The sequence below is a fragment of the Macaca thibetana genome, chromosome 3, assembly GCF_024542745.1.
Source record: "Macaca thibetana thibetana isolate TM-01 chromosome 3, ASM2454274v1, whole genome shotgun sequence".
Lineage (NCBI taxonomy): Eukaryota > Metazoa > Chordata > Mammalia > Primates > Cercopithecidae > Macaca > Macaca thibetana.
Window position 1 is genome coordinate 101,087,680 of NC_065580.1, and position 27,226 is coordinate 101,114,905.

The following is a 27,226-nucleotide window of genomic DNA, read 5'->3' on the forward strand; positions in this document are numbered from 1 at the left end:
AGCCTTTCCTAGCATTCAAGTATTGCTGAAGATAGAAGATTGTAAGAAGTCTTCATCAGCTCCCAAGAATTTTCTTTTGGTTCTGATGCTTCTGAATCACTGCTCCTTGCCTTCTTCCTCTCTATCTCCTTGCCTTCTTCCTCTCTATCTCCTTGCCTTACTTCACCATTTTTACCTCGCCTCTGCCTGCAGAAGTTACACTCCTGGTCAGATTGCTAGGAAAGCCAACCAGAAGAATGGCTAAAAAGGAGAGGTTGTATATGTTAGGTTAATTGAAAGAAACAGCGTCATCCACTTGGCCATTCTAAAGCTTGAGTGTATGTAATGTTAGACATCAACCCTGTGGTTCTTTCTGGGACATTTAACCTTGAAGGATGAACTAGTACATTCTCGGCAGCAGTACTTCAGTCTGACACACTATTGTAATACATAGCTAATAAAGTTAGTAGTGTACTCTCTGCCCTAACGTTGCATCTTCATTTCCCAACCTTGAAGAAGCAGCCCTATTCATTCAACAGATTGTAAGAACCTGGGCTAGGCCCCAGGTACGCAAACATAAGGCTTGGTTCTTTTTGAGAAATGATGACAAACATAACTGCGTGTGTTCTTTTTAGATGTCAAGTCTGCTTCAAGCTTTTTCTGCTTATTTTTCTAATAAAAAGGTTTTAGAAAATCTTTTAGCTGTTCCTTTGAATCTAACAATATTAATATAACTACAGCTTTAATAGAAATTTCGTAAGGGCTAAACAAGAATAAATTAGTCACAGTGTTTTATGAATTGCGTGAATTCCCATGATGAAGAGAAATTTGATTAGGCTGTGGGAAGCCAAAAATGCTTCTAAATTGTTAGCACCTAGTTCCTCAATCTATTTACCTATAAATTTAGTTGAAAAACATTGCTAGTGAAATTCTAAAAATTATTTTTCTATAAAGTCAGGTCCCTATTACTGTCTCATATTAAATAGAAATATCACAAGATGGAGGAAGGGAATATAATTCTGAACCTTCTGTGATGTGAGCAGCAATGTTGGTGGAATACAGGCCTTACTTAGAGTGGGATATTCATTGCTTGGCATTAAAGGTTAATTGAACTTTGGGTAAGAGGCTAAACTGGAATCTGTGTCATTCATTATTTTTATGGGACAAATTTATTCTGTGTTTTTGCCTTCAAGTGAACCTTTTGTACAAGTATTAAGAACTGCCTTCAGTTCCCATTTCCAACCCAAAGTGGTAGATTGGTTTGCCTTCCACAGAATATTTTTTTTTTTGTTTTGTTTTGTTTTGTTTTTTTTTTTTGGTCTTGCTTTGTTGCTCAGCTGGAGTGCAGTGGCATGATCTCAGCTGACTACAGCCTCAAACTTCTGGGCTCAAGCAATCCTCCTGCTTCAGCCTCCCGAGTAGCTGGGACCACAGGTGCGCCTCACAATGCCTAGCTAATTTTTTAGTTTTTGTAGAGATGGGGTCTTGCCATGTTGCCCTGGCTGGTCTTGAATTCCTGGGCTCAAGCATTTCTTCTGCCTCAGCTTCCCAAAGTGCTGGGGTTACAGGCAGGAGCCACTGTGCCCAGCCTTATTTTTGCTTTCTTTGATTTCTGAGTTACTCAGAAACTATTTCAGGGCAGTTTAAGAAGGCTGTATGTACTTTTTAGTGTAGGTATATGGAGCATCTTTTTTGTTTTGTACTATTTCTTTTGGACCTATGTTTGTGAGCTAATTAAACTTTTCTGTTTCACTGGGTCACTAAGGCTCATAGGTTCTTTTCTTAAAAGACAGAATTGGCCGGGCGCAGTGGCTCAAGCCTGTAATCCCAGCACTTTGGGAGGCCGAGACGGGCGGATCACGAGGTCAGGAGATCGAGACCATCCTGGCTAACACGGTGAAACCCCGTCTCTACTAAAAATACAAGAAAATTAGCTGGGCGAGGTGGCGGGCGCCTGTAGTCCCAGCTACTCGGGAGGCTGAGGCAGGAGAATGGCGTGAACCCGGGGAGGCGGAGCTTGCAGTGAGCCGAGATCGCGCCACTGCACTCCAGCCTGGGGCACAGAGCAAGACTCCGTCTCAAAAAAAAAAAAAAAGACAGAATAGGCTTTTGGTTTGGGGCACTGCCACTTGTTTGATGATTTAGGTAGTCTCCACAGAAAAACTGTCTTTTATGTGGGACTAAAAATTACCGTCTTTTATATGTAGTAGCTTTCAGAATGCTTTCACATCATTTGACTTTTTTAGTAACAGGCTTGTGAAGCAAGCAGAGCAGGTGGTGGAGACCTGCTTTTTAGATGGAGAAACTAACGTTTAGAAAGAGAGCTCATGAGTTGGCCCAAATCTGGAGCTGAAACCAGGTGTTTCTGATGCTGGTTCTCCTGCTTCTCTTTTGCCACACTGCTTTTCGTGTCATGTTTTCTGGCATTTGGGTAATGATGTTATGCTTGAACACTTGCTGAATATTAACCTCTTTTGGTTTGGGGTATTAGCATTTAGATATTTACAAATTAACATATTTGGATTTTTTTCTTTTTAAATCATCCAGTTCTTCAGTTTCCCGGCTGTAGTCGCTCCATTCAAATGTTCCGTCCTCCCACTGAGCCAAAACCAGGAGTTCATGCCATTTGTCAAGGAATTATGTAAGCAAATTCAATTGGGTAAACTCCATGGGAACACCATCAGGAGACTGAATCTTAGGAAATGTATCGTTTATTTCAATAAAAATAGAGATTGAATAAAGAATATAAATGATTTTATAAAGAGTACATGATTTTAGCCTGTACTCTTATTTCTAAGAGAGAGGGTATGCTTGCTCAGATGTTTTATTCTGGCATTTGAGTGAGTCAAGGTAGGACCCAAGAGTCAGATTTAAAAATTATTTCCTTCTCATACTGACGTTGGTGCTCAGTTCATCGAGGGAACCCAAGTGGAGGGTAGCAACCCTAGTGGATCTACAGCTACAGAATCCACTGCCCTGAAAGGAATCCTAGTGGTCATCTGGCACATCCCACTTATTTCAGAGTTGGGAAGTGGGGAGAGTCCATTGACCTGCTCAGAGCCATAAAAATGGAGGTGGTGGAGTCAGGACTCACCTTCTGGCCTTGGCTCTTGGTCCTATATTTGTTCCCCCTATAGCTGTATCAGATGGAGGTATGCGTGAAGATTTGGATTCTCGCAAGGGATTTATTAAACTTTAGGGATGTTTCTTTGTGTTGCAACTCAACTTGTTGCTGTCTTGTCTTGGTCCCTTTTATAAGTCTGAGCTTGTAAGAAGACAGTAGTTAGATAACATTGGGCTTAACTCCATTGTTCTATTTTTAATTTACTTTGTTTATTTTGGATAGCGGAAGCCCTCACCAGGCACGGAGTGTCTCACAAGGTAGACGATTCCTCTGGGTCAATTGGAAGGCGCTACGCCAGGACTGATGAGATTGGCGTGGCTTTTGGTGTCACCATTGACTTTGACACAGTGAACAAGACCCCCCACACAGCAACTCTGAGGGACCGTGACTCAATGCGGCAGATAAGAGCAGAGGTATCTGGCCTTCTCTTTGGCATTTTTAGCCTTAGAAATGTGTACTGCTTCTTACTGATTTGTATTGGATTTTGATGTGTATATGCTCCCTTTCCTTTTTTTTTTCTTTTTAATTTTAATGAACGGCTTCTATCAGACAGAGCCCAGATTCTCAAGTCCCCCTGGTTTAATTATGAAAATATCCATTAGCACTTCTCTAATATTTTATAACCATTTGTATTGCTCTGGGCTCATTCTCCAGCAGTTTGCTTTTATACTTGTTTGTTTATTGGGCAAGAGAAATACGATCCCAATAATTTGTTGCCATAGTTTTATTGGTAGGCTTTTGAGGGGTTAGACATTTTAATTTTTTATTTTTACAGACACGTATACATGTGTATGTATAAACTTTTCCGTGTTCAGATATTCAAAACAGTGAATGATGTTTCAGTAATTTTGGTCAATAGGAAGGCAGTAATGGAGATGGTAGAAGCACAGAAGCGGAAGGATGGGTGGTAAGGGAAAGGAAAGAGTAGCTGCTCTAATTGACGTCTGCCCGCCTAATTTATCAACTTTGAGCACATATTTCAAGTGCCTGTTCCGTACTTAGCTTGATACAGATACTAATAGGGAAAACAGAAGCAAAAGACTGCTTTTTTTTTTCTGAAGGAGTTTATAGTCTAATCCAGAAGTCGTGAATTTCTAACTTGACTTTTTAGAGACCATCTGGCTACTCTGGACTTGTGTACCCATCTGGGTGTGGTTCTCAAAAGTGTAGTCCCTAGACCAGCAGCATCAGTGTCACCTGGAAATGTGTGAGATAAGCAAAACCTCCCCAGACCTACTACATCATAAACTGGGGATGGAGAGGCAGAGGGGGCAGGCAAAACTTTTTTAGTTTTAACGAGACCTCCAGATGATTCTGACGTGCACTCGAGTTTGAGAACCATTGCTATGTGGCAGCCAGTGTTTGATTTTGGCTGAGGAACAGTGGCCTCCTTTGTCAGAGCTCTCCAGTTTGCCAGTCTTATGTAACTCCCTCACACGAGTTACTCGACTGACTCCTGTTTGTTCTAATAGTTAAATTTAATACACATGAAGTAAAGGACATGGAGATTTAGAAAAGTTAGGAAAGGCTTTGTGGCAGAATTGAGTTGTCTGAGGGAACTGGTGGGCATTGTGGGCTAGAAGAAGAACGTGAACCCATGCCCAGCATGACATTGTTTGGCTCTGTGTAAGGTTTCCTGAGTTCAGGATAAATCTTCTTCTTAAAAATCTGAACAAGTTGGTTGATACTTGGCTTCTCTCTCCTTGTCTCTAGGTCTCTGAGCTGCCCAGCATAGTCCGAGACCTAGCCAATGGCAGCATCACATGGGCCGATGTGGAGGCCAGGTATCCTCTGTTTGAAGGGCAAGAGACTGGTAAAAAAGAGACAATCGAGGAATGAAGACAATTTTGACAACTTTTGACCACTTGCGCTGAAAAACAAAACAAAACAAAACAAAAAACTCTTATCATGTCCACTTTACAAAAGAAAACAGCATTGTGATTACTCCCAGGGACTGTATTTTATCTTCAGTGGCTGCCTGATTTTACCCCCACAATTAAAGTTGAAGGAATCCTGAACAAACTTGTGATCTATTTGCTCGTGTTTTTACATTTTCAGCAAGGCTGTTTCTCCCACGTTTGGGTAGACATTCTCATGGCTTAATGTTAAACACAGTTAACACTTTTAAAAAAATTAACAGCTTTATTGGGATATCATTTACATACCATAAAAATAACCTATTTTAAGTGTAGAGTTCAGCGATGTTTAGTATATTTACAGAGTTGTGCAACCACCACCACAAACCAATTTTAGAACGTTTCCATCACTCCAAAAGAAGTCTCATGCTCATTTACCTCACTCCCATTCTAACCTCAGCCCAGGCAACCACTCCTCTACTTTCTGTCTATTGATTTACCTTTTCTATTCTTTATCTTTTTCTGAGAAAATGATGCATCGTGCAGATACGGTGACAACAGTCTCCAAGCAGATGAAATGACTTCTGGGAAAGACTGAGGCGAGGATGGGGTGGCAGGGGTGGTGCAATGGAGGAGGCAGAGTGCTGGGGTGGAGCTTTAGGACTGCTAACCCCACTGCAGATTCTCCAGGAGGGGAGGGCCTTGACAGATTTGCCTTCTATCTTAAGGCATGCTTGTACTCAGCTCCACTGGTAACCTGAAATCATTAAGCTCCTGATGCTAGGGGAACCCATCTGTCTCGTCTGATTTAGCAATTCCTGACTATCACACTGTCTTGATTCTAGGCTAGTAGTTTTTGGCTCAGGTTTTAAGGTGCTTTACTTCTTTTATGTTTTTGTATAGAAAACTCAGAAGACTATGCTTATTTGTAAGGGAAAAATTCAAGGTTGTGTGAACTTGAGCAGCTATTTATTTCCAGAGCTACTACCGTGTCTAGTGTCCCCACTTCCTCCCCCGCAGTATTGGATAGAGGAGTGGTGGTCTCCAGTGTGCCCTTTTGTCTCTGGTGTGAAGAACAATTGAAGTTGTGATTTCTTAGATGTAAAGTAGGAATCTCCCAGGGATTTCCCTCATTTGTATCTGATCTCCAGTGGTGCCTACTGCAGTGCTGTACATAGTAGGTCTTCAATAAATAGTCTTTGGATGAGTCTTGAATTTTTGAACAGACTTCTTTTTTGAACAAACCTCTTTGGAAGGAAAGCTTTACACTGAAGCTTATTTCTCTTCTGTCTCATACTTTTATGAGCTTTCATTATTAAATTAGAAGGAGCCAGATTTTAAATGAACTGAGTTTTCATTTTCTAGAAAATGAAATCCCATTTTCTAGGGATTTCTCTCACTTCAAATTCCATATAATATAGCTTGTAACTGGGCATATGTTCTAGCAGCTTTACATTGGCAGGGGGCTGCCGTAACTTTGCATTTATTTACTTCCTTTTACAGCAGGTACCTCCATAGTCAAACAGTCACCACAGCCTCAGACATTGGTTTAAGCTCATTAATAGGGAAAGATACATTAAATACACAGTGAGATTTGCCTATCAGATTGGTGCCAAAGTAGTTGCGGTTTTTGCCATTAAAACTAATGACAGGCAGGGCGCGTTGGCTCACGCCTGTAATCCCAGCGCTTTGGGAGGCCAAGGAGGGTGTATCATCTGAGGTCAGGAGTTCGAGACTATCCTGGCCAACATGGTGAAACCCCTCTACTAAAAATATAAAAATCAGCTGGGGGTGGTGGCACATTCCTGTACTCCCAACTACAAGGGAAGCTGAGGCAGGAGAATCACTTGAACCCGGGAGGCGGAGGTTGCAGTCCGCCAAGATCATGCCACTGCACTCCAGTCTGGGCCCAGAGTGAGACTCCATCTAAAATAAATAAATAAATAAATAAAAATAGTGACAAAACCTGCAATTACTTTTGTGCCAACCTAATACTTTGGATCATAAAGGAATTGGAACCAAACCTCTCTTCCTTTTTCATTGACAAATACATTTGTCGTGAGGTAGAGGCTGGATATTGAATCTGCAAGCCCTCTTTTGTTCCTTCCCCTGGGTAGCAGTGTGTGATTTCTCCTGGAACATCTGCTCTAAAGCGGGTCTCTCAAGTGACTGATACCTGAGTGAGGGAGACGGGCCAGCAGCAGAGCTCTCTGGTTCTGTCTGTACCATATTTGCTTGACTTTAAGCACAAGAGGTTGAAGTGCTGTTTTCTAAATTGAGAGACTCTTTACACACGAGTTTGCGTATGCATATGCACACACTTCTGTTCAAGCCCAATGTGTATTTAAAGCATGGGTCTTTCTGGCTTAATGCTCTCTGAGGCCTTTTAATTTATTTATATACCTGTATTTACCAGACTGTGGGCTAAACAAGAGCGAGATAAATAGCATTGTGTCTCGGAGAAGTTACTCCTGTTTATTACCTCTCCCAAAAATAGTGATGGGGGAAGGTCAGATTCTAGCTAATTTCCATGGACTGTTATGTAAGAACACAGGAATTAGGTTTTTAATACTTAGGTTGGAATTCGGGGCATTCAGTCAAATGCAACGTGGAGTTACTTCTAGAGAGGCTGTCAGTGCCTGGCTTCTGCAGGAGTCCACCACCTTAATGTTGCTCAACAGCTCATAACAGCAAAATAGTGACTATAGATGGTGTTCTAGAAAAGAAATTCATCACCAAGTCTAAAGAACATGGAAATGATCTTACTGTTTTCACGAGCTGGTACTAGAGATGTCAGACATCTCAAGTTCTTTGTGATAAGAACTTGCAAAATCATTGTTTTCATTATAAGTCACATGAAATACATTCATTCTAGACCTTTATTTACTACTGCCTTAACCAGTGTAATTGCAGGGTAATAGCAGCAACTGTCTTAGTCAGTGGAGTCTCTTCCTTGAGAGGGCTGGATGCCCTAGAGGTAAACCCAAATTATCTCTGGTTATAGTTGCCCTGAAATGAACCTTCTTTCCCAAAGAAAAACGATTACCTGTATCTCTTGGGCTGGGCTAGGATGGAGAGGCTTTGAGAGCATTGCTTGCACCGGCATCTTTGCTGATAGTCTGACAATGTTTAAGGCAGGTGTTTGTGGCATTTGGCCAACACCAAAGTGAAATTTAGTTGAAGATTCAGTAAGTAAGTGGATGACTAATTTTGCTGTGCCTCAACGTTCACGTGTTGTTGCCTTTTGAATAATTCTTGGTTATTGAGCTGCCTCTAAGCAGTAATTGTGTTAAGGCCGTGTGGATGTCTGGAGGAATGTCTCCTCTAGAAATTGGGATGTGATTTGGGAGTATCACCACGGGTTGCCTGAGAGGCACAGCCTGCAGCTTCACGCTCCTGGCTAAGAGCCACTTCACTCTTGCTGCTGACATGCACCCCTCTTGCTGGATGGGCTGTCTTCCTTGCATGTTGAAGGACACACCTTTGAAAATCTGTTGCCTCAGTAGAAGATGTTGGGGCAGTAGTTCTCAACCCTGGCTGCACATTAAAGTCACTTGAGCTTTAAATACTCATGTCTGGGCTCCTCCTTAAACCAATTTAATGAGTTGAGGGTGGACATCGGTATGTTAAGTCCCTTAGGAGAAACACCACGACCACTGTTGGCACCTTGTGAACTTTCTAACCGTGTGAGAGGCTGGACCCGTTGCTCTCTCAAAAGGGGTTTCCTCTGAGAATATAAATTTGTGGGACATTGTTTCCAGTGAGACAATTAGAGAAGTAGATGTGAGGGTAGGAAAGTGAGCAGTAGGATTTCTGTTTTCCCGGGGAATTTTAGGGAACCTTATTCTTGCTGGATGAGGTTGGTGGTGCCAAAGAGCAGAGGGCTGCTGTGAGCTCTGGGCCGGAAATAAAGTAAGCTGGCTTCTTGTCCTGACTCTTCTAGTGTCTGACTCTTCTAGTGTCTGACTCTTCTAGTGTCTGACTCTTCTAGTGTCTGACTCTTCTAGTGTCTGACTCTTCTAGTGTCTGAACCTAATGGTAGTTTCAGGAGCTTGATGCTGGGAAGAGAGAGCCCTTCTCTCTTTGGGAGCCAAAGCTCTCTGCCCTCCTTTTTTTAATGTGCAAGACTTAGTGCAAAGTGAGCCTGCATAGAATTTGCCAGCCTATGCCTGCATTTGTTGGATCTTAAAACTCAATCACCAATAATTAGCACAAAAGCAGTTATGCTAACTGAAACAATTTAGGCAAGTTAAAACCTTTTTTGGCTCCTCAAAACTCACTGTTCTGCATCTAAGCGTGAACTAATTGACAGTGAGATTAAGTACAATGAAATTGTGGGAAAGAAAAAAACCCACTGGCAAGCTTTAGAAAGTCTTTATTAATTTTTTTTTTTTAATTTGAGCCCAGATTTTCCATTTTTTTGTCCAGCCTATCAACTCCACCTCCACCAGAATTGGGCCACTTCTCACCACCTTCATGGCCACCAGCTTGGGGCAAGCCGCCATCATCACCCATCTGGTTTATTGAAAAAGACTTGTCTGAACTCCCTGCTCGTGCCCTTGCCCCTTCATCAGCAGTTTTCCACCTGGCACCAGAATGATTGCATTGGTCCTCAGAACTCAGTGGCCTTTCTTGCCTTTCTTTCTTTCTTTCTCTTTCTTTCCTTTCCTTTCCTTTCCTTTCCTTTCCCTTCCCTTCCCTTCCCTTCCCTTCCCTTCCCTTCCCTTCCCTTCCCTTCCCTTCCCTTCCCTTCCCTTCCCTTCCTTCCTTCCTTCCTTCCTTCCTTCCTTCCTTCCTTCCTTCCTTCCTTCCTTCCTTCCTTCCTTCCTTCCTTCCTTCCTTCCTTCCTTCCTTCCTTCCTTCTCTTCTTTCTCTTTCCTTTTCTTTCTCCTTTCTTTCTCCTTTTCTTTCTCTCTTTCTTTCTTTCCTTTTCTTTTCTTTCTTTTACCCTTCCTTCCTTCCTTCTTTCCTTTTCCGTTCTTTTTCGTTCGTTCGTTCTTTTTTTTTTTTTTTTTTTTTTTTGAGACGGAGTCTTGCTCTGTCGCCCAGGCTGGAGTGCAGTGGCCGGATCTCAGCTCACTGCAACTCCGCCTCCCGGGTTTACGCCATTCTCCTGGCTCAGCCTCCCGAGTAGCTGGGACTACAGGCGCCCGCCACCTTGCCCGGCTAGTTTTTTGTATTTTTTTTTTAGTAAGACAGGGTTTCACCGTGTTAGCCAGGATGGTCTCCATCTCCTGATCTTGTGATCCGCCCGTCTTGGCCTCCCAAAGTGCTGGGATTACACGCTTGAGCCACCGTGCCCGGCCTGTTCTTTCTTTCCTTTTCTTTCTTTCAGATGGAGTCTTGCTCTGTTGCCCAGGCTGGAGCTCAGTGGCACAATTTCAGCTCACTGCAACCTCCGCCTCCCTGGTTCAAGCAATTCTCCTGCCTCAACCTCCCGAGTAGCTAGGATTACAGGTGCCTGCCACTGCCCCCGGCTAATTTTTGTGTTTTTAGTAGAGATGGGGTTTCACCATGTTGGCCAGGCTGGTCTTGAACTCCTGACCTCAGGTGATCCACCCACCTCAGCCTCCCAAAGTGCTGTGATTACAGGTATGAGCCACCTTGCCAGTCCAGCTTTTCTTGTCCTGCAAGAATAACGTGGATCTACACCCACTCCCCTGCCAACCACCCCCCATGCTGGCCCTTTTCCAGTGACCCCAGCATGCCCAGGACAGGACCTTAGTACTCAGTGATATTCTGCCTGCCCGCAGTGCTTCCTCCAAAGATGAGGTTCCCACAACCACTCCCTCATCTCTGGATGTCATTCAGTAGTCGCCTCAGGCCTTCCTCAGCTGCTTCATCTGAAGTTTCAACATGCTTTGCATCCCCCCCACAACCCCCACATTCAGACACATCCCTTTCATAATCACCTTCCTTGTTTTCTTTTTCCTCTTGAGCACTAAACACTTTAAAAGTATTTTACTTTTTTATTTTGTTTAATTTTTGGTCTCCCCATTAGAATGAAAGTTCCACGAGGACAAGGATTTGGGTCTGTTTCGTTCTTGGCTGTATCCTCAGTGCCTGGGGAAGTGCCTAGCACTTAGTAAGTCCTCAGTAAATATATGAATGACTTAATGAACGAATGAATCTTTCCCTGCAGGGCAGCTCTACATTCCGTATTTTGGTATAAAAATTGGCTTACTTAGAAATGGCTACTCTCACACTCAACTCACCCCTTGGCTCAAGCCCCAGGTCTGTACTCTGCAAAAGGCCTGCAGCCACTGAATGCTCGGGCACGAAGGCAGGTTTCCAAACTTAGTAGAAGTGGTGCCCTTTTTAAAGGAAACAAGACCTCCAAAGCCTCTGTAGTACACCAGGAGTCCCCATTTTGAGAAATTTTAGCTAATGTTGTATACTTACTGTAAGACCATCTTCCATTTGACACTGAAAGAGAGGTAACTGGTAAGCATTTTTAAAGATTATCACTAAAATAAAAGTAAATTTAAAAATCTTTATAACACTGGTGGACTCTGAGAAGAGGTTCCATGCAGAGAAACTGTGAGACTTTAAGGTCTTTTAGAGACAAGAGTTCCTGGGCCGGTTGAGGCATCCTGAAAGGAACAGTAACACTGGGTAACTGGTATTGGCAATTTGGGGTTGGACCAGATGTGGCCCTGCCTTCAAACCCTTCACGACCTGACGGTGAGGTCTAACCTCACATACAGCGAGAGTGGCCACTGAGGAGGCTTGGCCCTGGGCCCCGAAAGGTGACATCGCCCCATGCAGTGGGGAGGTGGGTCCCGTGGGAGTCACGGCGAGCGCAGGGCCTCGTGAGCACTCCTGCAGCCTGCTCACATGTGGGTCCATGCCTCCCAACATGTGTTTCAGGGGGCCTGGGGTGGGGCATCTAAAACACAGCCAGGCCTGAGCACCATCAACTTAGGGAATTCTTGCTAGCCAAATTAGAGTGTTTTAATTTTATCTTGATGTTAGGGGCTTATAAACTTGGGTCTGTAGTTCCTTCAAGGATTTCTGTAGAGATGTCATGCTCTATTTATACCCATCTGTGTTTTTCTAGGGGAATGGATCTATCCCGTCTCCAGGGGGTCAGCTGCCCAAATGAAGTCCAGGTCTGATTGCAGGTCCTGGGGGCCTCTTTCCAGATGGAGCTCCTTTATGGGGAACCCCACCAGCATTGGCACCTCATTTCTTCAGATGCAAAGACCTTCACATTCAAGTCTGCAATGAAGGGGGGTGGGTGGCCCAGAATCTTTCAAACTGAAGGATGAGATGGATCTGGAGACACCAGGCTGGGGTGTTAATTTGTTTAGGAATTGGGGGCCTCCATGGAGCACATGTGGAAAGTCCCTGAATGGCCAGAGGGAGTATGGATTCCCTTGTAATTGCAGGTACAGCATTTGGGCCAAGCAGGAAGCACAGGGAAAAGAGGTGGCTGCACAATGGCTCATGGGCCCCCCACTGGCCTTCGCCAGAGAACACCAGACTAGAACACTGGGATTGAAGGAAGAAATAATGAGTTTTAGGATTTCTCCACCTTCCTGGGTGGAAGGGCCTCTGTGGGGTTCGTGATGCTTTATTGTTTATTTTGATTGGGCCTTAGAGAGCTAGAGGGGGCCTTATGTGGTGCTCTACAGAGCTAATTAAGAAGCACAATTAATTACTTTGTCGTATTCACAGCAGAAGCTGAAGGACAGTTTTTTTCTGAAACTGGAATCATTAGCTCCTACTTGCCCCTGCTCAATCACTTGTCCACCAAGCAGACACTGAGACGGAACTCAGGACGTCACCTCGGAAAATCCCTTCTACTCAGGTTCTCCTTTCCAAAGCGCAGTAGCTAACGTTCAGAATTTCCTATGGATCTGGCTTTCATCATTCATTTATCCAAGCAGCGTCTGTGGACCCTGCTGTGTACACAGACAAATGTGGGGTTTAAGTAGAGTGATCATATAATTTATTGTCCAGACTAGGACTCATGAGAGTGAAAGGTATGCTATTAATTACACCAGGTCACAGGAATCATCCTGGACTAACGGGGGCAAACCATGTCTCATCCCAGCTTAGGGAACTGCGGAACTGCTGAAGGGCAGCCTGCGTCCTCTGCCAGTGGGAAGTCGAGAGCCATTGAGGCCTGGGCCCCTTGGGGTGAGGTTAATCTGGAGACAACTGCAGGAGAGTCTGCAGGGTGTGACGGAGGCCCTCCCGCTCCCATCTGCTGTCACTCATGTGCAGTAGAGAAGAGGTGATGCCCTCTGTCTGGGACTGGCCTCTGGGGTCTAGTAAGGTTAGGGTATGGAGCCACAGACAGATTTCTCCCACTGTGCAAAGCCAACAGATCTCTGGGACTTCTTTGTGCCTTTGGTCATTCTTGTAGGTTAACCAGCTCTGGGTGGAACAAATAGGAAAGGCTGGTTTATTTAATGAATGTTTCTAGGGTTTCTCTTGAGTGCAGAACTCTTGCTGCGGGCCTAAGAAACAGCACATGCCCCCTGGAATGACCAGCCCAGCAGTGGAGTCTGCGGAGACTGCTGAAGGAGCCCCAGAGGGGACACTTCCGACTAATGCATAGGATTTGCCGGGTGATGGTTCTGTGACGAGGGAGGCCTGCTACAGCGCTGTGTGGGAGAGCCTCGAGGCCTAAACAAACAAATCCCTAAGAGGAAAATCTGGCAGAAACTCAGTCAACACAGGGCAGTGATGCCCTCTGCCCATTCCTCCTGCTAATTAACATGTCTAAGTGGCACAGCCCCCTCAGGAAAATTAGTGGTACCTTCAAGGCAGAGCCTGGAAGCCATCCTGGGCATATTGATGAGTAGATTCACATGTTTTCTTTCTTTCTTTTCCTTTTTTTTTTTTTTTTGAGACCGAACCCCACTCTGTCCCCTAGGCTGGAGTGCAGTGGTGTGATCTCAGCTCATTGCAACCTCCGCCTCCCGGGTTCAAGCGATTCTCTTGCCTCAGCCTCCCAAATACCTGGGATTACAGACGCGTGCCACCACACCTGGCTAATTGTATTTGTAGTAGATATGGGGGTTTTACCATGTTGATCAGGCTGGTCTCGAACTCCTGACCTCAGGTGATCTGCCCACCACGGCCTCCCAAAGTGCTGGGATTACAGGCATGAGCCACCGCGCCCGGCGTCGCTGTCACTTTCTATAGCACATGTGTGTGTGTTGGAAAGAAGAAACAAGGGATGTGTCTTTTTTTGCTGGCCCACACCCCTGCTGTAAGAATCACCCGGGGGCTTGTGAAGCGTGTGGATTCCTAGACCCCACCAAGCACGACTCCTGAAGCCTGCTGTGCAACATGCCACCTGGTTGCTTCCAGGTGTGCTCTCAGAACAGCGGGCCGGGCTCCCTGGCTGAAGGGGTCCCCCTGCTTCAAGTCCCTCCTACGCTCTCGGCCACCCCCACCACTGGTTCCACCTGAGGGACAGCTGTTTACCGCCAAGCCCTCCCCGACCCTGGCTGAAATGTCACTCTAGGAAAGAACTCCCCTTGGGCCTCCCATCCCCAGGCCTGCCCCCATGTCCCATGACATGTGCGGGGGATACTTTGTTCTCCTGAGCGTGCCATTTTCTAGTCTTCACCTTTCCCTCGTAGGACAGCCCCCTTCCCATCCAGCTGCATCAGCACACATCCCCCACCTGCCCAGGCCCTCTGAAGATGCTGGGGAAAGCACAAGCGGCACAGCTGGGCTTTCTTTCCCTATTCTGTTTCTGGGGCATCCGGAAGTCCGGGCCTGCATGGGGGTGAAGGGGAAAGAAGTGGGGAGGGCAGCTGAGGTCCTCATGCCTAGAAGCCAGCTGGCTTGGGGCCACTGTGGGCGTGGGCTAGGAGATGGACAGGGCAGGGGGCTGAGGACAGGCGCAGGCTGCGGGAGCCAATGTGTCTTTTGCCTGCCTTTTCCTTGTGCTGTTCTCAACCAGATTTTGAGTTTCTTGAAACAGGAACTTTGTCTTTCTGTTACTTCCATACCTGGCACATCCTGGTATTCTGTGAATGGGGAATGAGGGAGGAAGGTGCGTGTGCCTCCCTCTCTGGGTCTGTGTGTGTGTTCCTATAAGTCTCTCTGTGTTCCTGCCCCTGTGTCATTTCCATCTGGGCCTCCCTCTCTGTGGCCACGGGACTGTTGGCCTCCGTCTCTAGGAAAGTCTGTACGTTGGAGGGACTTTCTGTGAGTGCCATCCCCCGCAGGTCTTGAGGCTTCAGGCCCTCGGGTAGCACCTCCACCATGGGTCCTCCCAGCAGGGGACCCGGGAGAGAAATGCCATCCCTGCCATTCACCTCCTGCCCCACAGATGCTCCACCACCCACCACTCCTGCTGCCGTGTGTCATTTACCAGCTTCTACCTCAGCAGGTACTTTCCAGCCTCACTTTGATGATGACCCAGGGACTTGGAGCTGTGCTGGGGTCAGGACAGAGCCTGTTCCTCTCTCTTGGAGTGGGGCCAAGAGGCTTGTGTGAGGACCTGCAGCTGGCTCAGGTCTTCCCCAGTTGTGTAAATCAGGGTGGGTGAAAGGGTTAAACAGGGGCCCTAAGAGCCCCCAGGATCTGGGTGCTGGAACTTGCCTGCTTTGGAGAAGGAGAGTCTGCTAATGAGGCCACTTTCCAGGAAGGCCGGCTCCACGAGGTGCTGCCAGCGCCGGAGCAGATGCTAATGAGGACTGGCTTGGCTTGAGGAACAGGTGCCTAACGAGCTTAACAAGTAGGGACCCAGAGAGATGGCCTAATGGCTCTGTTGGCATTTTAAGGGCAGAGCTCAGTGGGAGCCATAACCAGGAGACTGAGTAATGAGGGATTCAGGGCTGGGGTGGGACCAAGGAGGAGCCTCCTCTGAACTGGAGAGAGAGCTTATCGAAGTGCCTGCTGAACAAAGGTTAGCAACTTTGATGCTTTTCTCGGTGTTGGCCTTGGCAGGCTTGGACTCCCAGCAGGGATCACAGGCCCTTGGTCCCTCCAGGGAGCAAAGGACAATTGGCATAATGAGCCGGGGGCTGTATTAAGAAGCAGTGATGAATACCCGGGACTTGGTGCCAGGTTCTGCAGCGTCTGCTCCGATAAGCACCTGCTCACAGCCTCATCTGGCCACAGAAATCTCCAAGTGGCCTCTTGGGGGCCAAGCCATTTGCAGCTCCTTGCTCTACAAGAGCCCCAATGATGCTAACGGATGCGGCCATCAAGCTGCCGCTGGGTATGCAGTAAGACTTTCTAAGATACCCTGAGTTCTGAGTTCTGTCACTTGAGAAAATAAAATCAGGGTGCCCCAACCTCCCTGCCCTCTTGACAAGAGAAGCAGGGCTCACACTTAACCTGCAGTGCACTCCCGCACAGCTGGTGGTGAGAAACGGAATGAGCTGATGACATGGGTACCCAAAGCCTACTGCAAGTCAGATAATGTTCAGTTCATCTTTTCCAGCCAAATTGAAAGGACACTTAATTAAACAGCCAGCTGATAGGTCATTTTGGTGGTAGATCACTGTGCAGTTTTGACTGTACATCTCAGCAGGAGGATAGAGAACTGACTGGCAGTGCCAGATCATCTCCTGAATTGAAAAGGCTTCTCAGCACAGCCCACTATAAACGGTTAAAAAGGAAAATAATTGATGCTGAGTCCCGATTTATTCTAGCAATAAATATTCACCTAGAGATTCATGAGCCATTAACTTCCTATCCATTTCATTAAGCTGTGTTTTCAATACATTTTCCTCTTTAGGTTTAACTAGTTACTTATAAAAACTTTAGGTATCTATGTTGTTTTAATCAGCGGTTTACTATATTTTATATCAAAAAATAATTGTAATAATTCAACCCAGAAGATTATTGTAAAAACCCTTGAACCTTTGGTCATAGAAAATGAAATATCTTAATTTTAATTCATACATATATTGTGTGGCAGAGAAGTATGACAAAGTGAGCAATAAAACACTTTGAGCCATAAAAGTAATGCATTAGTGTAAAATTCTATAGGGCCATGGAATGAAGCTACACATTAAAGAGGAAGGAAACAAAGTCACATTTCCCACAATTAAATCTGAGCTGGCCAGCCTCAGCAACATGATGAGACCCTGTCTCTACCAAAAAAATACAAAACTTAGCCCAGCATGGTGGTGCATGCCTATAGTCCCAGCTATTCGGGAGGCTGAGTTGGGAAGATCACCTGAGCCCGGGAAGCGGAGGTTGCAGTGAGCTGAGATCTTGCCACTGCACCCTAGCCTGGGTGACAGAGTGAGACCCTGTCTCAAAAAAAAAGGAAGAAGAAGAGCTGGGTCAGGTGTTTTTAAAATAGATGAGGGTGGGTGTTAAATCACTGTGGTGTTCAGAATTCATTTGATATATTTTAAAGTGTTTCAGCAGTTTTATTTAAAGATGTAAATATTTACAAAATGATAGAAATCACACCTTTGAAGGTTTTAAAGCTTAAGTAAAAAATACTACATGTCAACTTAAAAATGTGCAAGATGGAATACATGATTTTTCAAAATTTATTTTTGTAGGGGTACCTAGAGCATTGGTTCCTTTTAGAAGCAATGGCCTGATGCTTCTCCCTCCCTGACTCCTGTGGCTCCGCTGCAGGGACATAGGGACGGAAGCCAAGCCCGGAAGCTGCCCCAGTGGTCGACTGAGGGGCCTTGTCTACCCTTCCCACCAAATTCCAGAGCCTTGGCCTTTGGGACAGGCCCTGGCTTGCTGGATGAGCTGCACACCTCCTCCAGGCTGAACCAAACTGCCCTTGTTTGGGGGCTGGGGCCAGGTATTAGCCTGGTTGGAGTGATAAGGGACAGACCTGCCTGCAGGTGCTTTGACTATAAAGACTCCAAACCTACCAGAGGTCAGAGAGAGACAGAACTGGCCTGAGGCCAGGGCCCGAGTCCACTAAGGAAGATGGATGTGGCCCCTCAGACCCAGCCACAATCCTTGGCCCACACCACTCTTTGGATGCCTGGGTGACTTGACCTGAGGGGAGGCCATTTCCAAGAGGCATGGTTTATTTCACAGAGAGCAGAGATGTTTCTGAAGGGGAGGCTGGAGGGTGAAGGGCAATGGGGTGTGAGTTTCAATCACCGAAGACATAGTTGGTTTCCGCTATTCCCATCCCACGCCTCCATCCTCCACGCCTCTGCTCCTCGTTTTGCCCCGCACGATGCAACTGGTTGACCTAAGAATGTGGCTGCCCTGATGGCGTCTTCCTCGATTCCCTAATCTGTGGAATAGGCAGAGAAGGAGTCTCCCAAGAGAGGAAGCCAGGCCTGGAAGCCCGCATCCTTCATGGAGCCCCTGAGGCGGGAGGATGGCTGGGGAGGGGACAGAGGAACAAGGGTGGGGCACAAGTGAGCCTCTCTAGGTGACAGCGCCTGGGATAAGGCAGCCAAACTGATCCTTTGCTCCAGTTGGCATACCCCACCCAGCTGCAGGGGCACCACCGAGTGTGGAGGCCAAGGGCTGGCGCAGGGCCACACCGTCACCTGACTGCTGGCACCGTGAGTAGGGCAGGGGAGCCCCGTGTCTGCCACTATAAATAGCTGTGTGTGTTGGACAGGCCCTTCTCTGCTCTGGGCCTCAGTTCCCTCTCTACAGTGAGGCTCTGGCCAGAGAGGCTGGGATGGGCAAATCCCTGCAGACATTTGACTGGCTCTTCTCAGGGGGTCCTGTGAATTCCCTCTGCTCCCTCTCGCACTGAACCTGGCGGCCCCCACTGGTCCCTGTCCCTTGGAGTCCCCCTTGGCTGCCGCACCCCTTCTTTCCTGCCAAGCTGGAGAGCTGGTCTCTCCCCTCCCATTTCCTGCCCCACCAGAGCCTGCCCAGCAAGGAGAACCCAGAGGAAGAAAGTGAAGGACGGGGGAACTGCGTAGGTGGGCGACCGAGGGGTCACACGGCGGCCGTCTGCTTGATGCTGTGGAAGCTGATCCGTGTGGGTGATGTAGGGATGGACATGGCCCGGGCCACGGGGACTCGAAGGGAGTGATGGTCCTGCCAGCGGTGCCACCTCTTCCTCACAGCCGAGCGCACCTGTGGAGAAGGCAGAGGCTCAGCCGGCTCCCAGGGACCAACCCTGGGCTTCTGGGACAGTTTCCTTCCATGCTCTCTGCTCTCATGGGTCGACTGCCACCCTCATGCCAAGGAATTGTCTGCTTCCAAAACCGAGGTCCTTCTCTGACCCTGTTGCCTCTCTCCAGGGGCCCCTTCCTTATCCTTCTCCTGGAGAGGCCTGACGCCACACCTCCTTTAATCCACACTGTCCTCCCAGATCATCCAGTTTCCTCTGGACACACTGCCTTCCCTTCCCTGACTCACTCTGCCACCTCAAAATTAGCATCTTGGGACCAGAGAGCGCAGCTTGGAGACTTGGCCCCCTCAGCCTTCTTGGGCCCCTGCTCCTGCAGGGCATTGGTGGTGTGCGTCCAGCTCACACCTGGAGCGCCTCTTCCTCCCTCCCGGAGACCGTCCCCTCTGCAGCCCTCACCTTCTCTAGCTCCTGCTAGACTCCCCTGCCTGACTAACCATGGTGTTTAATGCCTGAAAAGGAAAGCTCTCTGTCCTGGTCATTTCTAAACTTGGCTGTACCCAGGGCCATTTAAGCTTCATTTGTTTGGCAATTGATGAATTTTTCTAGAAATTGGATGGTGTCCCTCACATCCTAGCTTGTACATGGTTCGAACAGAATAAATGCTCCATAAACATCCTTTGTTTGTTTGCCTTACTGGCCCCGTCTCTTCTTCTCATCCGGATCACAGGACCCGCCTCTACTGATGGACTTTGCAAGTTGAATGTGCTTTCATCCACAGAGACACAGGTCTGCAGAGACACCTTGCCAGTGCCCTGCGCCAAGACAGGCAAGTGCATTCCTCTGGAGTGTTCAGAAGCTCCCGGGCCCCGGGGGCTGTGTTTCGTCTTTGCTGTATGTTCTCATTCACCCCAGCCCAGGTGCCAGTACGCTTCTCCCCTGCGTCAGCTGCACTGGGGCTCTGGGCCTCAAGGTTGGTGCCAAGCTTCACGGCCGCCTGACTCCCCAGAGCCTGCTCTCGCTGCGTGGGCTTTTCTGTGGCAGGTAGAGGGGAATGTGCTGGTCTCTCTTCTGCTCCCTGAGTCCATACAGACCTGATTGCATGATACACATCTCTTTCTGGAAGCTTCCTCCTGTCACTGCCTTTGCTCTGGCTTCTCTCTTCCATGAGGCCCTGCGGCCTGGGCTTCCCTGCTCATCCAGCTCTCTGAGTGCATGTGTGGAGCACTGGCATGTTATTTCGGGGCTGCATAGTTGACCTTCTAAACTGGCTCCAGCCCCTGCGAGGAGGATTCCTGTTCCCCTAAAGCCAGGTGGTATCTCAAGCCTTCCCCTCCCTGGGACTCCTGCAAGGCTGGGCAGCACCACTGGAGCTGCCCTGGAGTGGGATCTGAGGACCTGGATATCCCAGGCGCCCCCGCAGACCTGGCCTCATACCTCTCCATTGAAGAAGCAGTAGAAGACAGACACGAAGAAACCCTGGAGAGGAAGGAAAGAAGGGAGTGATCAGTGACCTGCCTGCAGAACTGCTCTGCCTGGAGGGGTGGCATTGGGGACAGGATGGTGGGGGGAAGGCTCTGACCCAGGAACCCCTGGAGTCTGAGCTGGGTGGGGTCCTAGCCTTCCACGGTCCGCTGTGAGTGAGCAGTGGTCACAGGCCTGGAGCCAGGCAGACTCCAGTCTCCTCAATATCGTGTGACCTGTCCCAGGGCATTTGGCCGGGCTGCCTGCATCCTCAGAACAGGTGCTGGGACAGTAGGTGCAGGCTGGTAGGACCCAGATGCAGGCTGCGTGGGGATGACGGGCCAGGCTCAGGCTGAGCGTGTACAGGCTTCTAACTCTGTGGATGTAACTGAGCCACGGGTGTGCCAGTCCCGTGGGACCATCTTAATGAGGGCATGGCTGCCAGAGCAGCCTCAGGAAAGCTCACTGTGGGGCCCCCATCTGGTCATGGGCCCCACCTGGAACGACTGCAGGAAGGAGTTGAAATAGATGAACACGATCTGCGACAGGTCGTCCTCCCCGGGATTGACAAAGAAGAGCATGTAGGTGATGCCCAGGAGGGGCAGAAGCACCAGGGTGGCCTTCACCGCCTTCCTGGGGGCAAGAGGTGGACACAGGTCTGAGCCCATGCGGCAGACAGGGCCTCACCCGGTGGGATGGCAGGAGACACTGTGGCTGTGTTTCTTCCGGGAGCTTGAGTGAGCTCCCTGGGTGAGGCCTGGAGCAGAGGGCTCTGCCAGGAAGCAGGGGGACAGCCCGATGACCTCATCCTCTCCCCACTGCGGGATCAAGGCACCCCCTCACATACCTGTACTGGATTGTCTCGGATGTGGTGGACGCGCGTAACTTTGTCATTAGGATCCTGACGATGTTGAACAGAAATATGAAATTGATCTGGAGGGAGGGCGGGCATGGGAAAGAGGGAAAAGCAAGGAGCACGTGTTTGAGATGAGCTGAGAGGCAGCCCCCTTCCCCGCAGCCCCCTGGAAACCCACGTCCCATGTACACACCTATCCTACCTGTCCCCCTAGCACCTGCCAGCATCCCAAGGCCTGTGCTCCTCCCTCGCCAGGATGGGGAGACAGCCCATTTTCCAGGGCCTGCGTCTCCAGCTCGGGCTTGAGGAGGAAAGGCGGCAGCCTCTCTGGGTCATGACCGAGAGCACGGGACGTGCCCTCTGACGCTCAGAAAGCCCCCAACCCTCTCCCCCGCATAGGGACCCTACGGAAGCCCCTTCCTGTCTCTGTCCCTACTTGTTGACTGAGGGGCTCTCCGAGTCCCTTGCACTGTCACTGGCTCTAGGTCGGCCTGAGGTCCTTCTGACTGAGGACAGCACTGCCCTGGTGGGGCAGACAAGGCCAGATGGAGGGATTAAGAACTCAGTTGCTGAATGAGTGATTAATCTGCCAGCATCCCCCTGTGCCCAGGAACTCCAGAGCCTTCGTAGGCACCCTAGACAGGGAAGATGGATGGGCTGCAGGGCTGGCTCTGAGGCCCCAGGAAGGGCCTCATTTATCTTCATTCTGAGTTTTCCCTTAGCACCAGAGCCTCCCCACCCAGCCCCTGGACCTGGAACTGGCCTGTGTGGCTCCCCAGTCGCTCCCTGCTGGGTGTGGGTCCCCGTGGGCCTGCGAGTGTCTGTTCATCTGTGTCAGCTGTGACTGTGACTGTGTTGTCCCCTGGGAGCTGCGATGTGGGTCTGTGGGTCTATCCTTTAAGCCCTTGTGCAAGTGGGTTTGCCTCACAGAGCGTGTGCATGCGTGAGCGTGAATCTGGGGCCCAGGCACATCTGTGTTTCTTTTCACCTGCCTCCGAGCGTAGGTAGGCAGGCAAGGGAGTGTGTGTCGGCCTGACACAGTGGAGCTGTTTCCTGACAAAGTGCTCATGGGCCAGAAGGAGACACATGTTAGTCCACGGGTGTCTGCTGACTCGTGTGTGCACACCCACTCACACACACACACACACACCCTTCTGAGGATCTGTCTAGAAAATCCATTGGTTCTTAAGCTTGGGCTGGGCCCTTCTAACCCTCCCAAGTTCTGAATCCTGGCTGGGAGAGGAGGGACACAGGATCCAGGCAGATATCCTGAAACTGTCAACCCTGTAGCCTCTGGATGCTCCCCACAAGCTTTCGGGTAGCCCTAGGGGCAGGGAGAGCTCACACCCCACCTCAGCTACTGCCTGCTGCTCTCTTACCACATAGTGGTATGGCCTGGGGGGTCCAAGAGAAGGCTGGGGTGGAAAGCCTTCAGCAGGGCTGCCATGACCTGATACCTCCAGCTTTCTCCTAAGGCTCACCTAATTTCCAGCTCCTGGGTCTCCAGCATATTCCCCTGGATCATGAGACACAAGTCACCTTAACATATAAGTGAATCCTAATTTTCTCATACAAGTAATGCAAAGTATTTGACCTTTTCTGATTCTTCCTGACTTCCCTGAGAGTAGAAACTGTTGGAATCAAAACATACTCTCGTTTCTGCCACATTTTCTTGAATTTAGTATTAATCTTTGGACATCCATCAACCCACTAATCAGTTCAATTATCCACCCATTTTTATTCATCCATCCATCCATCCATCCACTTACCTACCAACCAATTCATTCAATTACCCACCTACTTTTATCCAACCATCCATCCATCCATCCATCCATCCATCCATCCATCCATCCATCCATCCATCCATCCATCCATCCATTCCTTCCTTCCTTCCATCCATCCACCTAGCCAACAACCAATTCATTCAATTATCCACCTACTCTTTTATCTATCCATCCACGCACCCATCCATCTACCCATTCATCCACCTACCCAATAACCAATCCATTCAGTTATCCATCTACTGTTTTATCTGCCCATCCACTGGCCCATCCATCTATCCATCCATCTACCTAGCAACCAATTTATTCAATTGTCCAACCACTATTTTACCCATCTACCCATCCATCTATTCAGTAAACAAGTGGTTCTTGAGCACCTCTTGGCTATAGGGCCCTGTTTCTTGTGCTGAGGCAAGGTCAGGGACAGGGTCGAGTGTGGAGCATCTGGGAGACAAGGCCTTGTCCCCATCCTTACACTTGGCAGGCATTTAGTTATGTGGCCCCACTCATCTCAGCTTGGGTCTATGTAACCTGAAAATCCTTCTTTCCTTTGAGCCTGTTTCCCAGCCTCCCACTTCACACCACCACAGGCACCTTCCTCTCTCTCCAGGGAGCCTTCTGGTCACCTGCCCACACTGAGCTCTCCAACTTTCCATTCTTGAACTCCACCTCCCCCTAAAAACACACTCCAGTTCTTTAGTAAGAACTGTCTATTGTACCCTGCCCTTGTTCAGCCTGTTTCTGGTTTTATTTAATTGTTCATTCATTCAATGAATCAATGGACCACGTGTCAGTCTCTGAGCCAGGCATCAGCGATGGGGAAGTGGACAGGCAGTCGGAGCCCCTGCTTGCAGAGGGCTTGTGGCCTAGCTGGGGGCCTGGAGGGGTTGGGGTGGGGGAGATGACACCTTTCCTAAGGTGTCAGAAAGGCCTGGAGAAATGGAGGATGGGCTAAGAACTGAAGATAAGCTCCCCCCCCCCGCCCACACATGAACTGAAGCACCAAGTCCTAGTCTCATGGCTCAAATTTTGACTGTTCCAGTTTGCAGTTGTGTGGCCTTGGGCAAGTTGCTTAACCTCATGAGTTCCTGCTGCCTTGTCTACCCCCAAGGGGGCTAACCACAGAGCCTGCCTTAGAAGATTAGCACAATACTCACAGAGAGCACTAAGACCTGTGTCTGGCCTAGTGACTGCCAATCCTTTCCCATGACCCCAACAGTGATAACACCAGCAAGAAGTCAGGCTTCCTGCAAGCTCAACCACCTGATTCACTTCTCAGAACCAGAAATAAGTGAGTATCTCTTAGCAGCAGAAATGCAGCTGTGAACTGCTGGGGAGTGTAAGGATGGCAGGAACACCAAGCACGTGTCCAACCTTGAGGACAGCAGGCAGATGGTGGGGACAAAGCAGGAGACCTGTCTTTGAGCCTCAGCTGTGCTAGCTATTAGTGGTGACCTTGGGCAAGCCAATTCATCTCTCTCGGCTTCTTCATCTGTAAAATGGAGAGCAAAACCCTACTTCTTTTAAGACTTGAGCGTGCAAGGGTTGGAAATAATGTAGAGCTTCTGGAAGGGCTCAGCTTGGAATCTGGAAGCCCCTGTTGATGCGAAGAGCTGGGCCCAAAGGAAAGAAGGAAAGGGCTTATGAGCACAGACGCCGGGGTGGAGCCAAAGAAGGCGTCTGGAAGGGAGCTGGGTCTTGACACTGAGCTCTTGCATTCCTCGCCTCCTTTTCTCTTGGCATTTCCTCACCACCTGTCCAACATCTTTACAGCTGGGGCTCACTCTCTGCCACCATTGGTCCCCCATCCAGGCCAGCCTTCCTTGGCTCCATCCTAAGCTCATCAAAAGCCTTATTCCTCCAGGATGGCCCTTGGCAGCTGGTTGGGAAGAAATGGATCTCATGGGGTTTCTGTTCACACTGAGGGGTGAGTGACTCACCGCAGCTGGGAGTCCAAGGACAATCCTACTAGCTGCTGACAAAACCTGGTTTCTGCCTCTGAAGTGAAACAAGCCCTGACAGTGGAATTTCCAGCAGTGGGTGAAAAAACTTCCTAGTCGTCATCAGTTCGCATCTATCAAGGACACTCCAAAGATGGAGGTCAAATGAAACCCAAAGTCACAGAAAAAGGAGAGTAAGAAAATAAAAGAGATACATAATAATTGTCTCCAAGGTAGACAAAAGAAAGCCCCACCAGGCACCTTCTGTGTGCAGGAGGAGATGGCACTCTCGCTGAGTCTCCCAGAAGGAACTGTGGCCCTTTAAGGAAGCCGGTACATACAGGAGCCTGAAATTACTGAGCCTGAAATAAGTCTTACGTAAATGCCAATTTCTTACGGGGCTTTTATGTATGTCTTTCTTTCTTTCTTTCTCTCTCTCTCTTTTTTTTTTTTTTTAAAGGTATGATATATAATGGGTTCCTTTTGCAGAATGCAGCCTCTACTTAAACTCTCCCTTAATTAAAGCTCTTTGTGGATTAAAGATGTGTGGCAATTATACCTTAGATGCAAATACATTTGGCAAAGGGCGGGGAGCTGGACAAGGAACAATTGCTCATTACGCTTCATCCCGGTATTCTCCACTCCAGGCTGGGGGCAGTGGGCTGGACCCAGAGAGGGTCGCTGGGTGCCGAGGGGAACGTAGGTCTGGAATGAACAGAAGTCCTCACACTCTTCTGTTGTCACCAGCTGCCTGCTCACCTGGCTGTCTCAGCATTGTACGGTGTCAGACCAGGAGGGCACAGGAAGTCTACCCATTAGATCCTTTCTCCTCCCAGAGAAAGAGCCCTGAGGTCACCAGTGTGGTGCGGGGCTGCGCCAGGGCATCGAGCGTGAGGAAGGGAAGGCTGGGTGGTGCTGGGGCATAGGGTGGCACAGACAGGGTATGGGGTGGCATATAGAGTTGGTGCGCAGGGCTACCCATGCCACATCTTTGCCACTGTCTCTGCCTGGGTGGACCCTCCGCTGTCCTCCTGTCACCCAGCCCCATCCCAGCCACCACTGAGGACCTACCAGGAGCACGAGAATGATAGGGCCTTGGTAGATGTAGTCCACCAGGTCACCGGGCTCCTTGCCAAACCAGCACCTGTGAAGATGGGGTGGCTTTAGGGGGCCTGCTGAGCTGGAACTGAGGGAATCCCCCAGACTTGGGCCCAGGGTCCTCCAGCTTTACCCTTCCTGAGACCTAGCCTCCAGGACTGACCCTTCCCAGAAAGCCCTGGTGGAAATACCAGCTCCACTGACCACCCTCACCCACCCAGGCTGTCTTTTGCTCTACACGGTGGGTCTAATCTCCCCAGCCAGACTGAGGACAGGCCATGGGTCTCTTGCTCCTCCTCTCTCGCCTGCCCCATTGCAGCCTGCTAGGCACAGGACTGGGCATGCAGGCGGCACAGGGAGAGCTGGGCTCCCCCTTGCTGGTCCACGGCCAATTGCGTTAGGCCACCTGTTCCCATATTGCTTGAAACCCGCTGTTCTGTGTGCCAGGCACTCACTCGGCCACACAAAGCAGCAGATGTGGAAGTGGAGTCTTCCTACCTCCAGCCTGGGATTTTGTGTGTTTGCGCCAACACTTGTTCACCCAGTGAAGGGAGCTGCTGTCTGCTGGCCTCACTGGCTGCCAGAGGCTTAGTTCATTCTCTGGGGATGCTGGTCAGGACAAAGGCTTTAGGGTCTGGGTCGGCCAGCAACTACTGGACCACAGGGAGGGGCCATCAACTTTGGGGAATTCAGCCCTCTGAAATCTTGGAGGTCATCCAGTGCAGACCTGCCGCAGATAGGATTCTCCCTGTCTTCCACAGTTTCTGGTCTCTGCTTGGGCCCCTCCTTTGACAGGAAGCTCACCACCTACCAAGGCGGCCCTCTTCTTCTTGGGCAGCTTTTACTCTTACAAGCTCTTCCTAATGTTGAGTTCCTGGAACTCTACCCCATTCTTGTCCCCACTCTGAGGACAGATCCCCTCTGCTCTCTCTAGGCTCTGAGACAGACCCCTCAGAGATTTGCATACAGGGTGATGTTCCCCAGTCCCCACTGCTCTCAGCTGATGACACTCGACTTCCTGGCTGCTCCCTGGCTGACCCATGGCCAGAGTTGCTGTCATTTGGGCTGTGGCTCAGCATATCACAACCTGTGGCATAGGGAGAACCTCAGGATGGGACACTAC

At 48.9% G+C, this 27,226-nt stretch overlaps 3 protein-coding genes across 3 annotated transcripts in view; 1 reads left to right on the top strand and 2 right to left on the bottom strand.

Moving 5' to 3' along the window:
- The window catches only part of GARS1 (glycyl-tRNA synthetase 1), a 440,746-nt gene extending 435,621 nt beyond the window's left edge, over positions 1–5,125 (top strand). The window contains exons 16-18 of the mRNA XM_050783225.1: positions 2,527–2,620; positions 3,326–3,516; positions 4,817–5,125. Coding sequence (XP_050639182.1) covers positions 2,527–2,620; positions 3,326–3,516; positions 4,817–4,942 — 411 coding nt within the window. The 3' untranslated portion in view covers positions 4,943–5,125. The remainder of the gene's footprint in view (positions 1–2,526; positions 2,621–3,325; positions 3,517–4,816) is intronic.
- The window catches only part of GGCT (gamma-glutamylcyclotransferase), a 1,150,694-nt gene that overhangs the window by 123,300 nt on the left and 1,000,168 nt on the right, over positions 1–27,226 (bottom strand). The gene's annotated exons all lie outside the window — the stretch shown is intronic.
- Positions 18,783–27,226, bottom strand: part of CRHR2 (corticotropin releasing hormone receptor 2) — a 29,567-nt gene continuing 21,123 nt past the window's right edge. The window contains exons 8-12 of the mRNA XM_050783264.1: positions 26,077–26,149; positions 21,276–21,361; positions 20,926–21,061; positions 20,402–20,443; positions 18,783–18,969 (exon numbers count right to left, since the gene is read on the bottom strand). Coding sequence (XP_050639221.1) covers positions 18,829–18,969; positions 20,402–20,443; positions 20,926–21,061; positions 21,276–21,361; positions 26,077–26,149 — 478 coding nt within the window. The 3' untranslated portion in view covers positions 18,783–18,828. The remainder of the gene's footprint in view (positions 18,970–20,401; positions 20,444–20,925; positions 21,062–21,275; positions 21,362–26,076; positions 26,150–27,226) is intronic.